Source organism: Macaca thibetana, chromosome 11 (genome assembly GCF_024542745.1).
Source record: "Macaca thibetana thibetana isolate TM-01 chromosome 11, ASM2454274v1, whole genome shotgun sequence".
Taxonomy (NCBI): domain Eukaryota; kingdom Metazoa; phylum Chordata; class Mammalia; order Primates; family Cercopithecidae; genus Macaca; species Macaca thibetana.
The window spans coordinates 49147640-49163930 of NC_065588.1; the positions used below are offsets into that span (position 1 = coordinate 49147640).

Here is a 16291-nt window from a genome sequence, read left to right on the forward strand (position 1 = left end):
ACTACTGACCCGCCTCTAACCAGCAGGATGACTACAGCATGAGAGTTCACTTCTGTGAGCGTGAATCGCCTAACCTGTAAACTGGAACACCACGTGCCCACTGCTGAACCCAGGGCTGTGGTGATGGTCACAGGCAAAGTAATGTATTTGTAAACCACAAAATCCAATTAAATGTGGATTTTTCTTGCTGACTGGATGTGGGGGCTGAGAGAGACACCACTGAGGCCAAGAGGATGAGCTGGGAATCCAGAAGTCAGGGAGTGGGGAAGCAAAGAAACCCAATTCCCGTAAGGGCCTCCATCAGCCAGATGCTTTACACATGTTCTTATCACAACCTACTTTTACAAAGAGGGAAACTAAAGCTCAGAGAGGTTAGGTAACTTGACCAAGGTCACACAGCTAGTAAGTGGCAGAACTTGGATTTAAACCCAAGTTGCCTAGTTCTAAAGCCTAAGATCTCTCCACTGAACAAAGCATGCCATCTGCCCCTACAGAGTTAGTGGGAGGCTGAATGGGCACCAGGGGGTGGCTGGGTAATAGGCAGCCACTCAGCCAGGTCTGGCCTTGAGCTGCGTACATGTTCCCTCTGAGCTTCAGTCTCCTCTTGTGAGCCATGTACAGCCTTGGAGTGGCGATGGTATCAAACTAATGTACCTAAGTAAGCATGGCGATTGGGACGTAGTGAGTGTGTGATTGTTGCTGTGTCAGGCATCAGGACATTAATCAATGGACACAATTTCAGTTCCCCAGGCAGAACAGACTGCAGCCACAGACAGCTAGCTGTAGTTGTACCATTTATTGAGACACAGACAGGGAAGGGGGGTGTGGGTAGATTCAGGGAGAGGGTGGGTCTGGTGGGGGACTGGGGAGGTTGAAGGGTCTTTGGGGACCACTCTCAACTTCTCTCTCTCCAAATGGCTTGGGAAATTCAGCCTCCTCTCAGTGGTCAAAAGATCACCCCCAAGTCACCCAAGCACATCACTCAAGCTGGCAACTTTAACCTCCCCTCCCACCCTATTGCAGGACCAAGAAAAAAACCTGAGTAGATTTGAGTGCTTTCCAAGATGCAAATAGTCTGGTATGAAAACACCCTGGGTCTGAGGTCCCCTGGCTGTTCCTGCTCCTGAGAAAGTGACTGGAAAGGGCGGCAGAGGTGGGGTGAGGAGGGCAGGGAGAGGATTGCAGGGGCCCTTGCAGGGCTCAGCAGCTAATACCTCCGGCTGGACGTCTTGACCGTGGTGGTCTTCCGCAGGATGGAGGTTCCCCCAGAGACTGGCCCTCCCTTGACGGTGCTGTAGCCCACATTTGTGCTGAATCCACCCTTGGTGGCCCCCCCATTCCCACCCAGGGCGATGCCACCTCCGCACACAGTAGTGGAGTTGCCAGTCACAGCTGCAAAGCAAAGGGTCTGGATTAATCAGGGTGGCTGTGCCAGGAGAGGGCTGGGGGACACCCAGAAATCAGTGGAGAATCAGAACAAAATCAGGCAGCAGAGCTATGGGAAATGGATAGAGAAGCCCAGTACTAGGACCCTCTGAACCTGTCTCCAGGGGCTCGAATGGAGGAGAGCAATGCTTTAGGACAAGGACAGGTTGCATAAACTGAGCAGAGTTCTGGGGCCTGGCCAGGGGTGGAGCAGGAAGCGGGGAGTAAATACTCACAAATGCTGACTGCACTGGGACATTCTCCAGACATCCTAGGGGACACGGAAAGGCCGGGAGAGCAGTCAGTGGTCCCTGGTGCCCACATGAAAACCCTCTCCTTCCCTCTGCCTTTACATTGGATCGACTCAGTGGATCCTGATGACAAGACCAGGAAACGTGAGAAGTATGTGCATAGGGCTGTGCCCAGGTCCAAAACCCGGTGCTGCAGAGAAGGCCGAGTCGCCAGTAGGCTGTGCCAACTCCCATCCTCCCCTTTTCTTTCCTCTCTCCCCATGTGGGCTACGGACTGCATCCCTGCCCCAATGGCAACAAGCCCACAACCAGACAGAGCTGCCTAGTTTCTGCCCACTTTCTCTCTATTTCATGCCTTTCCTAAGGACAAAAATGGTGGACTTTTTTTCCAAAGCTTCCACTGCTGGTGGAATCTGGTGATAGAAGAGGAAGTTCCATTCCTACCGGGCTGTCAGCCGCAATAAGGATTAACAAGAGTTGTGCCAGCCAAGGAGAGGAGTGACGGAGGCAGTGGGCACAAACAGATGTTCCCCCGGCGTGAGTCAGGATCTTGCTCCCTGGTTCCTCCCTCTCCCTCTTGACCCCAGAGCAGACTCCTCGGGCTCTCCCCCAGGGCAGGCCTGAGCAGCTCTCTGGGTCGGGCAGGAGGGGCCACCACCTGCTCTCCTCGCTCTCCAGCAGCTTGCGGTAGGTGGCAATCTCCACGTCCAGGGCCAGCTTGACATTCATCAGCTCCTGGTAGTCACGCAGCAGCCGCGCCAGCTCCTCCTTGGCCTGGTGCAGGGCCACATCCAGATCCCCAAGCTTCTTCTGAGCATCCTTGAGCGCCAGCTCCCCACGATGCTCCGCGTCCTCAATGGCCGTCTGCAGCTGCTGACACTGCCCAGCGGGGAGAGGTGTTGGAAGCACCCTCCGGGGTCATCCCATTCATCTCTCTGCCCTCAAGCCATGAAGGCATCATGATTCCCACATCCCTGCCCCCAACCAACTGGGAAAGAAAGAAGAGAGAAGTATTTATCTGAAGAGATGCTATTACACAAGCAGGATCAAGTAAGGCCACTGGGAAAGTCCTCACTGAAGTCTAACGTCAACCCCTCCTACTGCAGATCAGCCCAATGCCTCAGAAGAGATGAAATAAATAACAGAGCCTGATTAGTAACCAAGTGCTTCATTCTAATCTGTGGAAGAACCCAGACTTTTCAGCTGTCCTCAAGATGGAGTCGGCATCAGCATCTGTGACCTGGCCCCTTGAACCCTCTACCTCCTGTTCTGACCTCCTGGAGATGGGATGGAGCAGTCTTCTTGGAGAAGGTTGTGCCACCTGCTCTACCACTCATATATCGTGTGACATTGGACAAGCCCCTTCCCTCTCTGGGCCTCAGTTTCCCCCCTGTAAAAGGAGCCTGTGATCAATGGCCTAGCATTCTATTGTGTCCATCAAGAGAAGAGCAGGCCTAGCCCCTCGGGATGACAATGAGAAGGCCCTGCCAACACCAGGCCAGACCCCCCAGCCCCCAGGTAGAGTCCCACCTGCTTCTTGGCTGCATCTACCTCCCCCTGCAGCCTCTGGATAGTGCGGGTGAGCTCAGCAATCTCGTTCTTGGTGTCCCGCAGGTTGTCCCCATGCTTCCCAGCCGTCACCTGCAGCTCCTCATACTGGGGACCAAAGAAGTGGCAGTGAGCTTTCAAATGGCCCCAGCCCACTCTCACAGCTGGAGGCCCCATGCAAGTTGAGTATATCTGGCCCCCCGGACTCCAAGAGTCCCAGAGGCCCAAGCCTCTTACGATGGGAGAAGATCTGATCAGACCCCAGGCCTCACACCTGAGCCAGCTATGCCTCTCACCTTGGTCTGGTACCAGGCCTCGGCCTCAGCCCGGCTCCTCTGGGCAATCAGCTCATACTGGGCCTTGACCTCGGCGATGATGCTGTCTAGGTCCAGGTTGCGGTTGTTGTCCATGGACAGCACCACATTGGTGTCAGACACGTGGGTCTGCACTTGGCTCAGCTCCTGAAGAAACAGAGACAGTTGCCACCAGCATCCGTGCTCCAGGCCCCAGGAAGCATCAGGGGGTGAAAGACAGGTAGCATCAGGAGGCCTGTGCTCTTGTCCAGGCTCCAGCCTAGAGCAAAGTCACAACTGGAAAGACCTCAGTCTCCCCAGCTATAAAATGAAGCTCCCATTTTTACAGACTTCATTTATTTTTGTGGGTTTGCAGGCTTCCAAAAGATTAGAGAGGGAAAAGAGAATGTGTACTCCCTGCACTACCACTGATGCCCGGCACTGTGCTAGCACATTCACTAACCCCTCTAGGCCTCAGAACACCCTGTGCGGCAGGCGGGCCCATGGCAGGTTCACAGGGTGCCCATGGCAGGCTCACAGGCAGGCTCACAGAGTGCCTTTGTGCAAATTGGGGAAAGACAGCCCTTCAGGTGGAAGCAGCACGTCCAGCACCAGCCAAATCACCAGCTGCACCACCATCCACAGTGGCCCTGACCGTGGACATGTGATGAAAGAGGTTTGGAGAGAAGTGATGCATCCAAGACCACCAGGTCCAGGGTGGGACCCAGCCTCCGACCAGTCAATTACACCACAAAGCCCAAGTGGTTTCCTCTAGAGCACACAGAAAGGTATAGACTGTCATGATGTTCTTGGGCCCTCCTGTTTCTAGAAGTATCGTCTTTCACACATAAGTAGGCTTCAGGATTCTGTGAATGGCAGGTTAGGTGATGGGGAGTCAAGGGTCTCTGTTCTGGTCTTGGGACCAGCTGGATCACTGGTCGCACGTGGGGCTCTGCATCCATCTCTCCCATGGTCCTTCCTGCTCTGGGCTGCCCATAGAATGCCCTAAACAAATCACTCATTCACTCAGTACTCCTTAGAGGCTCCCTGATGGGTGAAGAACCTTAACCCTAAAACCCAACACCTCCCATATTCTGGTCTTGTGTCCATCCTTTCTCAAACACTGGCCCTTTGTGGCAGCCCAGGGAATTATAATAGAATAATAATAACAACCCTCGGACGCTGAGCATCACTGTGGTTCAGGCTCTGCATTAGGCATGTGGCAGGTACTAACTCATTACGTGCCCTTTTCCAGTAGCACAAAGAGATTAAGTAACTTGCCCCAGATCACAAGCCAGTAAGTGAGGAGCTCAGTTTCAAACCCCAGGAGTCTGACTTCAGAAACTGAGAGGACATAGACTAAAATAGAGCTAGGCAGGAACAAAGAGAGACAAGGGGTAAAGAGAAATACCAAAGGCAAAACCAATATCCATACTGATGTCGATGCAGATTGTTAAATCAGATTGTATTTCAAAAAGTGGGATGAGGAGGTTAGAGACACAATCAATCCAGTCACTACAAAAACTTGTGGTTTTTGGAAAGATATGAGTTTTGGAGATAGACAAGCCTGAGATCAAGACCCCGGCCTGACGTGCACTGGCTCTGTAGCTGATGTAGCAGCTAAGACTTGCGATGCCTCAGTTCCTTCTTCTGTACCACGGCCTGATCATACTTTCTTCCTGCGGTGGTTGTGGGGCTTAAGATCCATGTATGACCCATGGCATGTGCTGATTTAAGTGCATTCTTACCTGCCCAGACTTCTCTGAAGGCCACTGGAGGTGCCCATAAGGCCTATTTGTCACAGATAAGATTGTGTTGTCACAGCTGCCTTGACTCCTTCCCCACCAAGATGAACTGTCAGCATCATCTTGAAGCATCCTGCCCCTGCCCTCCCCAACTCAGGGTCTCTCTCCAGACCCATGTCAGAGCATAGTCCCGAGGAAAATCAACCCGAAACTTCTAAGACAAGGAGGCAAAAACTCTCCACTGAACAGCATCAAGAGTGGATGAGGTGATGCAATGGTCTTGCTAGACCAAGGGGATAGAAAGGTCAGGCTTGGCCAGGTGCAGTGGCTCACACCTGTAATCCCAGCATTTTGGGAGGCCAAGGTGGGCCGATCACTTGAGCTCAGGAGTTCGAGACTAGCCTGGGAAAAATGGCGAACCCTGTTGCTACAAAAAATACAAAAATTAGCTAGGCATGGTGACGTGTGCTTGTAATCCCAGCTACTTGGGAGGCTGAGGTGGGAGGATCGCTTGAGCCCAGAAAGTCGAGACTGTAGTGAGCCGTGATTGCGCCACTGCCCTCCAGCTAGAGTGACAGAATGAGACCCTGCCTCAAAAAGAAAAGAAAAGAAAAGAAAAAGTCAGGCTTTCCAATGAAAGGGAGCTCATGAAATCAGAGCAGAAAGAGCTCTGTGAATCGCTAAGGTGTGTGTCTCCTTAGACACCAGGGACTCTAAGGGGGAAAGATAGTGGAGACGTCTAGGTAAGGGTAAAGGGAGCCAGCAGGCAGAAGTGGCATAACTGGAAGAGGGACTGGGTTCCGCAGACACCCCAGGCCAGAGAGAGGCCACCATGGAGGCTGCCTTCCTGCCCCGTGAGACACCCAGTGATAGGTGGTTCACCGCCCAGATGGCTGTGGGATCTGGCTTGGCCAAAATCAGACCATGGCATTATTGAGAGCCATGCTGGTTCCGTGACTGATTGAGCCCATGAGACAACAAGGGAACAACTGTATTGGCCTTTGTTCTCACCCCACTGAGGCACTGCTAGGCCGTGAGGACCTCTGACAGGAAAGGGCCCAGGCTTGGTCTCTACTTCTCCTTCCCTTGCCTCCTCCTCACCTAACTGTGCCCACACACTCGATGTGGGCACTCACCACCCACTGGTACCCAAGCACCATGCTCCTTCACGCCTCTGTGACACTGCACAGGCTGGGCCCCAGGCTGCAAAGTCCTTCCTGTTCCTTCTCTAGAAGTCTAGCCCCTCCATCAAGATCCAACTCAGATGTCATCTCCCTCGAAGGCTTCTGCAGCCCTTCTAGGAAGTGTCAGCCTCGGCGTCCCCATGTGCCTTTGCACCTGTGCCTGTCCCCTACAGCTCTCATCACCTGATAACCTGTCCCCACAAGAGCTGAGACTTTGTCTTTGTTGCTATGTGGAAGGTGTTCAGTAAATGTTTGTTAAATAAACAAGGCATAGCAAAGGAAAGGAATGCTGAGTGTGCCAGCTATGTGCCTTAGACCAGAGAAAAGCCAAGTCCTAAACAATCAGAGAAGAAGAGGAGAGAGAATGGAACCTAAGGGACCACAAGGAGGCCCCAGACCATGAATGACCATCAGTGACCCTGGCAAAGTAGAAACTGGGGAAGCACCTAAAAACTCAGCATGGCGGCCCAGAACACTTCCCAGCAAGTTCCATCCAGACAGGCTGTGCAGAGATGCTGGAAGGCAAGCAGTCCAGCCAAGGATAAGCCTGGGAAACAGCAAAGTCAGAGGTCAGATGCTGTTAGATGAACTCTAGGCAGGAATAACACGGAGGTCCCTTTGGGCTGATCCCTACAAAAGATCCAGGAAAGGCCAATCGCTCAGCTAGCTGCTTTGTCATTTGCCACTTTTCCATCAAGAACAAACCGGTCATCAAAGTGGAAAGCACAAGAAAAATACTTGAGAGGAAATGGGGACCCAAGACAGGGAAGGTGAGAGGCCTTGGCCTTGTTGGAGATCACAGGGATCCAGGCCGGAAGAGCATACACTCAGAGGCTCCAGGGACTGCCAAGGGGAGGAATGCCTGGTCATCCTTGAGAGATATGGAGAGGAGGAGACCCCAAAACCCCACAGTAACTGGCCTGATTTTCAAACAGGAGAGATTTGGAATTCTTCAAATAAGGCTGACATCAACCTCCTCCAGACCCATAGAATGAATTCCTAAATGTGTGTGGGAGGCATGAAGCCATCATGGGTTCCCTAAGGAAAAGTGGAACCAAGTGGATTTAATTTTCCTTCGTGATTATAATATTAAACTGCTAAAGGTCTGCCATGGACAATGTTTGACCAAGCCTTTCATAGCATTCTTGAAAGAAGACAGAAAAATGTGGTCCAGGTAAGAGTACTGTTAAGGGGATTTTAAAGTAGCTGAGGCTATTTAACCACAAATTATTGATTAACAGACATGGAACAGTCTGTTAACAATCCCATGGAAAATCACCACTGAAGACCCACAGGACTTTGTTTTGGGCCCTGATTGCCTTAACATGTGTATCAATGATTTACACGAGATGCTATCAAATACCTACACTGAAAGTTTATCCCATCTGCAGATAACACAAAGCTATGCATCACTAATACATTGGATAAAAGAATCAAGTTACTCAGAGCCCACAGAGCTCAAAATGTTGGGATGACACCACAATGGCATTTCATAGGAAAGAAAGGGAATGGTTAACTATGCCACTCAGTTTCAAAATTCAGCTACCCAAATACAGGAAGTTGGAGGAGAGTAGATGTGTGTCTCATTTGAAAGGATTTATGTGAAAAAGTCCAGGAGGGGTTCTAAGAAGCCAACATTGTGAAATGACTTCTAAAACAACACATAAACTAGTGCACTATTAGGCTGCATCAATAGAAGTTTGTATCTGGAATCTCCCTCCCCATCCCTCTATCTTGAATACTTTACTCACATGCCACAGATTTTTATCCTGTCATCATCGTGACTTCTAAAGGGCTGTCATGTGAAAGGCATAAGTCACATGGAAGACAACTGGATATGTGTAGCCCAGAGAGCAAAGTCAAGGGCAGAAGTCATGAGAAGGAGATCTAAGTCCGTGCTCTAATAAAGTTGTTCAACAATGGCAATGCCTGCCCTAAAAAGTAGTGAGCTCCCTACCACAGCAAGTGCTTGAGTAGAGGTTACATATGATAGGGATATGTCAGGGATATCATAGAAAGTGTTCTTGCACTGGATGAAAGTTTGGTCTTGAGGTCCTGCGGACCCTAAGAGTCTATGATTCTGTGGTCAATTCATGTTAAGTTCCACCCTCTCACTCCAGTCTCCAAAGCCCCCTTGTCTCCTGGAACCCCTCCTGGATTCTTTAATCTACCCACTACTCACCTTCTACTCCAATCTGGAATCCCAGTCCCTCCTGTCTGCCCATTCCTGCTCCCTCATCCCTTGCTCCATTACAAACTGGGCAGGAGGGGGCAATATAACAGTGACAAGAGTCAGACTTTGGAGTTCAAGAGCCAGATTCAAATTCTAGAATGCTTCTTCCTAGCTATGTGACCACAAGCAAGTAATTGTGAGCCCCAGGGTCCTTGACTATAAAATGGAGACAATAATAGTACCTGCATTATGGGGTTATTGAGAAGATTATGTTAAAAGCTTGCCCCAGTGCCTGGCCCATCAAAAGCACTTAATACGTGGAAGCTAATATTAATTAAAGTGTCAAGGTTTTAGGCTGTGTGCGGTGGCTCACGCCTGTAATCCCAGCACTTTGGGAGGCCGAGGCGGGTGGATCACTTGAGGTCAGGAGTTCAAGACCAGCCTGGCCAACATGGCGAAACTCCATCTCTACTAAAAATACAAAAATTAGCCAGGCGTGGTGGCAGGCACCTGTAGTCCCAGCTACTCCAGAGGCTGAAGCAGGAGAATCGCTTGAACCTGGGGGCAGAGGTTGCAATGAGCCAATACTGTGCCACTACACTTCAGCTTGGGCAATAGAGCGAAACTCCATCTCCAAAAAAAAAAAAAGTGTCAAGGTTTCATCTTCCACCAATGAGGCTGCACTGGTGAATTCAGGTCAGACCTCCATTGAAAACCCCCAGTGCTGTTTATAACGTATGCAAACTCTCCCTGCCCGTTGGCCACCTCACCATTTCATAGAGTTGCTGCAGGAAGTCAATCTCCTGGGTCAAGGTGCCTACTTTGCCATGCAAATCCATCCGGCCCATGTACGCTGCATCCACATCCTGGGGATGAGAGAGCAAGACACAGCCTCAGCCCCCAGGGATGTCACCTCCTCCCGAATCAGCCCAGTACCCTGGCAGCCGAAGGACCACCTCCCCCACCCCACTCGGCTCACCTTCTTGAGCACCACAAACTCGTTCTCCACAGCAGTGCGCTTGTTGATTTCATCCTCGTACCTGTTACACATGGGAGACTCAGGCCAGGCTCAGCCTGGCTCTGCCTTTCAGGCATGGGACCCACTCAGCTTTACGGAAGCCCTGATGGGTCACTCACTGGTCAAGAACACCTCTGAGGAGCGGTTCTTTAATGTAGCCAACCAGTGAAGAAATGTGGGGTCTGCCTTGATTCAAACATTCCCTCTCCCCACCCCATTTTAGGGAAAGAGGCACAGAACTTGTGCAATAGTATGGCAATCAAGAGCTGCCATCTCTTTGGATCCAATCCCTTAGGAGGCTTTAGAGGGACAAGTGAAGATGTGTCAACAGTGGCTGACCTTTACTGTCACTTTCAACAACACGGTGTCATTCAAACCAGCTAACTCCTCCCCAACCACTTTCGATGAGATTTTAAGGCTTAGAAATTGCCATGGTCGATTTATGCGAAAAGTCATTTTTAAATGTGCCTTAAAGTTATAAATATACATATCAACCAATTGTAATATATAAACCTTATTTGGAGCTTGAGTCAAGCCGTATTTTTTAAAGTTACGACATGTATGGGACCACTGGAAATTCAAAACTGGCTGGATATTTAATTATATTGAGGAATTATTGTTTTAAAATGTATTAGATGTGATTATGGCACTGTATGTTTTATTGAGTCATGTAGAAGAACTACATTCATATATGCAGATATATGAATATAACTTGTAAAATATTAATGAATGAAATGACAAGATGTCTGGGATTTGCTTCAAGACTACAAGGGAGTCAGAACATGTAGAAAAATGCAAAGTTAAAAAACAAAAAAGACTACACAGGAAGAAGGGAAGTGGGGAGGTGTAAAAAATTGGCTATGAGCCAATAATGATTAAAGCTGGGTGACAGGAACATGGGGTTCACTATACTATTCTCCCTACTTTAAAGACTTTTTAAAATTACAAACAAACCTGCCAATTCTCCAGATGGCAGCAGGTGCTGGACCTGAGTACCTGAGGGATCCAGCTCTGTCTGTGTCCCCCAGGTGAGCCTGGGACCCTGGGAATGGGGTGGCCCTCTCAGCAAGTTTCCCACTGCCCCTCCTCATTCCCACATGGCCCCTCCTGGCCTGCCCTCCTCACTTGTTCTTGAAGTCCTCCACAAGGTCCTGCACATTCCTGAGCTCTGAGTCCAGCCTCCCCCGCTCGCTCTGAAGTCTGTCCAGCGTGCTCCGCATGCTGCCCAGGTAGGCCTCAAAGAGGGGCTCCAGGTTGTTTCTGGTGACACCCAAGTTCTGGCCCTGCTCCTGCAGCAGTGCCCACTTGGTCTCCAGCACCTTATTCTGCTGCTCCAGGAACCGCACCTGAGCCAGAGCAGAAAGGGTGGGCTGACGTCATCCTCCGGTCACCAGAGGGGCCAAGGATGGGGTCCATTGCCACCTCCCCTCCTAGGCCAGGGCATCATAGGGACACTGCAGCCGCACCTACACCTGGCTGTGGGGAAGGGTCCTTAGGGGAACAGACTGCTGGAAATGACCGTCCCATCTGATGGAAAGAACTCTAACAAGTTAATAAGCACAAAAGCCCAGCTCAATAGCAGTACCAATTTACTAGTTGGTAACCTTGGTCAAATCATTTCTCTCTGAGTCTCCCTCTCTCACTTGTCCTGCGTAAACTGGACTAGATCTATGTTTCTGACCCCTAATTCTGCATTAAAATCAACTGTTTAAAATGTAAATCAACTGTTTAAAATCACACACTTTGGGAGCCTGAAGCTGGAGGAGTGCTTGAGTTCAGGAGTTCAAGACCTGCCTGGGCGACATAGCAAGACTGTCTCTACTAAAAATCAAATCTACTAAAAATCTCTACTAAAAATTAGCCAGGTGTAGTGGCATGCGCCAGTAGTCCCAGCTATTCAGGAGGCAGAGGTGGGAGGATCACTTGAACCCAAGAGATGGAGGTTGCAGTGAGCTTTGATTATACCACTGCACTCCAGTCTGGGAAACAGAGCAAGACCCTGTCTCAAAAAAAAAAAAAAAAAAATTAAGAAAATTGGTGAACTGGGTGGAAGAGTATATAGGAGTACGTTGTACTATTCTTGCAAATTTTCTGTAAATTCCACATTTTTTCCCAAAAAATAAACTTTTTTAAAAAATACCGATGTATGGGCCCTTCCTCTATAGACTCAGAAGGAAGCTTATAGTGTGGGTTTAACAGGACCCCCAGGAGTTTTTGACCCAGCTGGGGTTCCAAGACAATCTCTCAGACCTCCAGCTCCCAGGCTGTGATTCTGCAAGCCTGGGAAAGGTTTTGGCTTATTTGGCCTCTGGGACAGTCCCACAGGAAAACCAAAAGTCACTAGGGGAGAGGGTGAGGAGGCAGGCAAGACGGCTTGCTTCACATTCTGTCATCCAGTCTCTCCAGGTCCTACCTCCACAGCACCTGGGCCTCAGTCACATGGCCCGGGAGCACCATGCAGCAGGTGTGCCTATCGTGAGCAGTAACACCTCTTAGTGCCAAGAACCACGGAGTCCAGGGGCCTGGTTTCCAGTCCTGCCTCTACCTCCAACTCCTTGTATCATCGTGGGCAAATCAGTTGAGCTCTCTAGACCTCAATTTTCTCATCTCAAAAATGGGCACAATATCACCATTTCTGACTCTTCATAGAAGCACTGTAGGTACCACAGGAGAAAAGAGATGTGCATGTTCTTTGGAAAAACACAAATCACTGAACCAAGGGACATTTGTCTGCCAGACCTTCCCCATCATGACCCACGTCCTTGGCTCAGGATCGAGGAGGACAATGCCAGCAAAACAGACCAGGAAATCCCAGCACAAGTGCTGCCCCCATCCATGTGGAGCAAGGGCAGGGTTCAGGACACGCCTACGGGCAACAGGTCAAACTCCACACCCCCAGAGCGTGGTGACCTGACGACCACCCTCCTCATTGTCCACCCCAACCTGAGCCTCTTCGCTCAAACAGAGAGGAAAAAAAGGAGAAGCAAAGGGGAGCCTTCCTCTATTACCCCACCCACACACAACTGTGTTCTGATCACATCTTGCCCTTAAGCCTCCTCCAAGCCTGAAAGAATGAAACAAACAGGGCTCCATGCCCTTAGCCTTGAACAACTCTTTCAACTCCTGAGCCATTGTTTCCCCAGCTGTAAAATGACAAAAGGCAATGCGGACCACCCTGCTAAGAGGAGCAATGAGGACCATCCATTTTTTGATGATGAGGTAAGGCTACTGTGTAATCAATCGTATTAATCATGGTGGTAGAATAGGCTTCAACACAGGCAAGGTGGGCTTGGCAAACAGGACTCATGAGTAGACTGGAGACTCCCCCGCACAGGCACAGCAAAGACCTGAAGGTTGCCTCCAGCCACCCACGTCTCAGCATCCCAGGCTCAGACGGGGAGAGCTGCAGAGCTCTGTCAACAACCACCCTAGTACAAGGGGGCTATAGCAGTCCTAGCCCAGCCCACCCTCTCTTAGAGGTCCCGCTTCTTCCCCAAGAGCTCCCTTCCTCCTTCCTGCTTGGCTCACCTTGTCGATGAAGGAGGCGAACTTGTTGTTGAGGGTCTTGATCTGCTCCCGCTCCTGAGTGCGCACTCGCTGGATCTCGGGGTCTATCTCCACATGGAGGGGAGTCAGCAGGCTCTGGTTGACGGTGACCTCCTGGATCCCCCCAGGAGGACAAGCGGGCCCGAACGTCTGCCTGCCAGCCCCCTGTCCTGTAAATGCCCTGCTGCCAAAGCCAAAGCCCCCCAGAGCCCACCCCGAGGAGGCCCCTCCGGCCACACTGACAGAGATACTCTTGTGGCCCCCCAAGTTATAGAGGCTTCGGCTGCCAAAGCCACCTGTGCTGGGGCCACAGCGGGCCCCGCCACCACTGCCACTGTTCCGGGACACCGTCATTGAGCTGAAGCTGGTGCGGGCCTGGGACCCACCCCCTCCACTGGCAGAGTTGGAGCTGAAGCCCCCTTTGGTGTAGTATGTTTGCCGAGAGACAGAGGACCTCATAGCTGCAGAGAGGCCAGAGGGCAGGACGAGAGGGCAGGAAGGGAGTGCCGTGAGCTGCTGGGCCACCGTGGGCTTTTTATCTTTTCCCAGCTGGGCCGGCTCCCCAGCTCCACAGACACTCCTGCCCCATCGCCCCAGGGGGAGAGGGAGGGGTCTCCCCCAGCAGGAGGGAGGGGCCCCCCTGGTTATCACCTGTGCTCCAGAGCTGGGGCTGAGCTGAGACTGTCTGGGGCAGGATGCCACCTTCTCCCCCTGCCCCCAGGCTCTCCTTGGTTGGCACAGGATGATATGGGCTCCCACGGCCACCCCCACCACCCAGTGGCTGCCTTGCTGTCCTCCTACCCAGCCCCAGTGGCCGCTGTCAATGGAAGCTCTGTTCTATGGGGTTTGTCCCAGGCCCCTGTTGTAAGCCAAGGCTGCAGGGCCTGGGGCTGTGCAGGTGGTAGGAGAAGGAGCATTGAGCAATGGGCTGCCAGAGAGAGCATCCAGGCCTGCTCCCTTCCCACCCCCAGCCCATGGCCCACCGTTCCTCACAGGTCCAGGGTGGGTGACACAGGTGACAGGGTGAGAGTGGGGATAGCCTGTGCCTCTGCCATAGAGCGACAGAGCCTTCTGGGAAGTGAGCCTGTGCAGGCAAAGTGAATTCAAAGACAGAAAGAGGGTCCCTGGCCAACCATGGGGGCAAGGCACTTGATCAGGAGGTAGAAAAGGCCTGGGGTCCTCAGGCAGGGCCCAGAAGCCTGGGAGCAAAGGACCCTCTTATGGAGGCTGAAGAGACAGCAGGGGATTTAACCAATACCTGAGATCCCTGACCCTCTGCACCACAGCAGAGTCCCCACAGAAAGGTTCGGCCACTTTGGAGGGAGCTGGAGGTGGGCTGAGGACACAGACCACCCTGGGTGGAAACAGGCACAGCTCCAAAAGGCAGGTGTTCCGAAAAAGCCCCAGGAGGCCCATGCAGAAACCCTGTCACTCCCATCTTCCCCTTATGCAGGAGCCCATGTGTCTGATTCAGAGGGGCCAGTGGAGCTCCTTAAATCACCTCATATGGTCGCCCCCAACTCCCTATTCACCTCAGTCTGCTGGGACCAAACAAAGCCCTAAGCAAAGACAGAGACGTCAACTGTCAGGGGCAAGGGGTGATTGAGGAGGTGACTTTAGACACTGGCCCTCCTCACCCCCTTCATCTCTCAGCAAGAAGATGGGCTCAAAGTGAACCGAGACTTGCCTGAAAAAAAAGAGCGAGGACAGCATCGTTGTGCTCCCCACCCCCACAAGATGAGCAGAACGACCAACCAGCCTGTGTCCCCAGGATCCCAAAAGAGAGGACATGGGACTGCCATGGAGAAGGCTTGGCCTCCCTCAGCCTAGGGAGGGCAAGTGAAGAGACTGCCTGCTCCAGGACCAGAGGGAGCTGTGGGATCTTCTCCTAGGGCCCCTGGGAGGCTGTAAGTGGCTCCCAGTTGCTTGAAGAAGTTGAACCCCGCTCCCACGAGGAATGAGAGTGACAGCACTTGCAAAACTAGTCCCTTAATAGCCAAGAGGAGATTTTGGAGTTAGGACACTGGGCATTTGAGGAGCCAAGCCGAGCCATCTCCCACACTGAGCTGCGTGTCCTGGGGCAACTCGCAACTTCTCTGAGCCCCATTTCCTCCTCTGCCTATAAGCAGGGCCCTCCATGGAAGCCCTTTCGAAAAGCGATCCCTGGATGAAGCCACCACTTCCCACCGACCTTCGTTTCCTTTACCCAGGCTGAGATCACTTTCTCAGCCTCCCTTATCTCTCCCTGGGCCGTGTGGGAGGAGGAAACAGTCATGAGTGGGCCCTAGCCTCCAGGATGTGGCTGTGGGCCCCCTCTGAGTCACAGGACAGCCAGGCTGGTGGGAGTGAGAGGCAGTCAGTAAACACAAGTCTCACCTCACCCCAGACACTGACACTCACGCCATCCCTCGCACACATTTACCAAGCTTGCTCTCTGGGCCAGGCTTTGTGCTGGGAGCTGGGGATAGGTGCACAGGGCCCAGGGCACACTCTCATGGAGCTCCCGGCTTGCTGCTTGAAGACAGCCTCCCTCCCACCCAGGCTCACAGTCCAGGCCCAGACAGAAGCCTGGGAGGCCACTTTGCCTCCACCAGCCCTCACAACTCTACCTTCAGACAAGACATGCAAGCTAAGACCTTCTTTCTGCAACCCAGGGAGGAGCGGTTTCCTCCCCTCCTGCCCTCCACAGAGAGGAAGAGCTGCTGCACACTGCTATACTCATTACTGAGGGGCTCCATCTCTGGAGACTGTCACCTGCCCAGAGTCCCTCCCTGATGGCAGGACACAAAAGCAGAGGGGAAAGAAGGTTGCTGCCGCCAAAGGGAGGGGGCAAGACAGTGGATACTGCCAACCTAGCACCTACCGTGGGCCAGGCTGGGTGCTGAACAATAAGAAAGTTACAGGAACAAAGGAGCCTCCAAAGGGTAGGGCTTTCTGAGCTAATTATCATCATTTTTACAGTCAGCATTTACTCAGCACATACTATGAGGCAGACAGTGGCCTGGGCACCATCCCTGCAATGGTATGTTGAGTCTCCACGATGGTGATGCTCCATCTGCCTCCCTCACGCTCCATTCTCCACCCTCCTCTGACCCTTGTGGGCTGCTC

General features: G+C 52.0%; 1 protein-coding gene across 1 annotated transcript; it reads right to left on the reverse strand.

Annotated features, from left to right (window-relative positions):
* Positions 1–784: 784 nt before the first annotated feature.
* Positions 785–13693, reverse strand: KRT79 (keratin 79). Its single transcript, XM_050748828.1, has 9 exons — positions 13166–13693; positions 10763–10983; positions 9599–9659; positions 9390–9485; positions 3521–3685; positions 3207–3332; positions 2335–2555; positions 1662–1696; positions 785–1392 (listed from the first exon to the last, which is right to left on the reverse strand). The coding sequence occupies exons 1-9, from the start codon at positions 13640–13642 to the stop codon at positions 1208–1210; spliced, it is 1587 nt and encodes a 528-aa protein (XP_050604785.1). The 5' UTR covers positions 13643–13693; the 3' UTR covers positions 785–1207.
* Positions 13694–16291: the final 2598 nt, after the last annotated feature.

Coding starts and splice junctions, on each gene's coding strand:
- KRT79 (XM_050748828.1), bottom strand. CDS start 13,642: ATGAGGTCCTCTGTCTCTCGGCAAACATACTACACCAAAGGGGGCTTC. Junction 3,686..9,389: donor TGCAGCAACTCTATGAAATG/GTGAGGTGGCCA, acceptor CTGTTTCTTCAG/GAGCTGAGCCAAGTGCAGAC. Junction 3,333..3,520: donor AGGCCTGGTACCAGACCAAG/GTGAGAGGCATA, acceptor TTTGGTCCCCAG/TATGAGGAGCTGCAGGTGAC.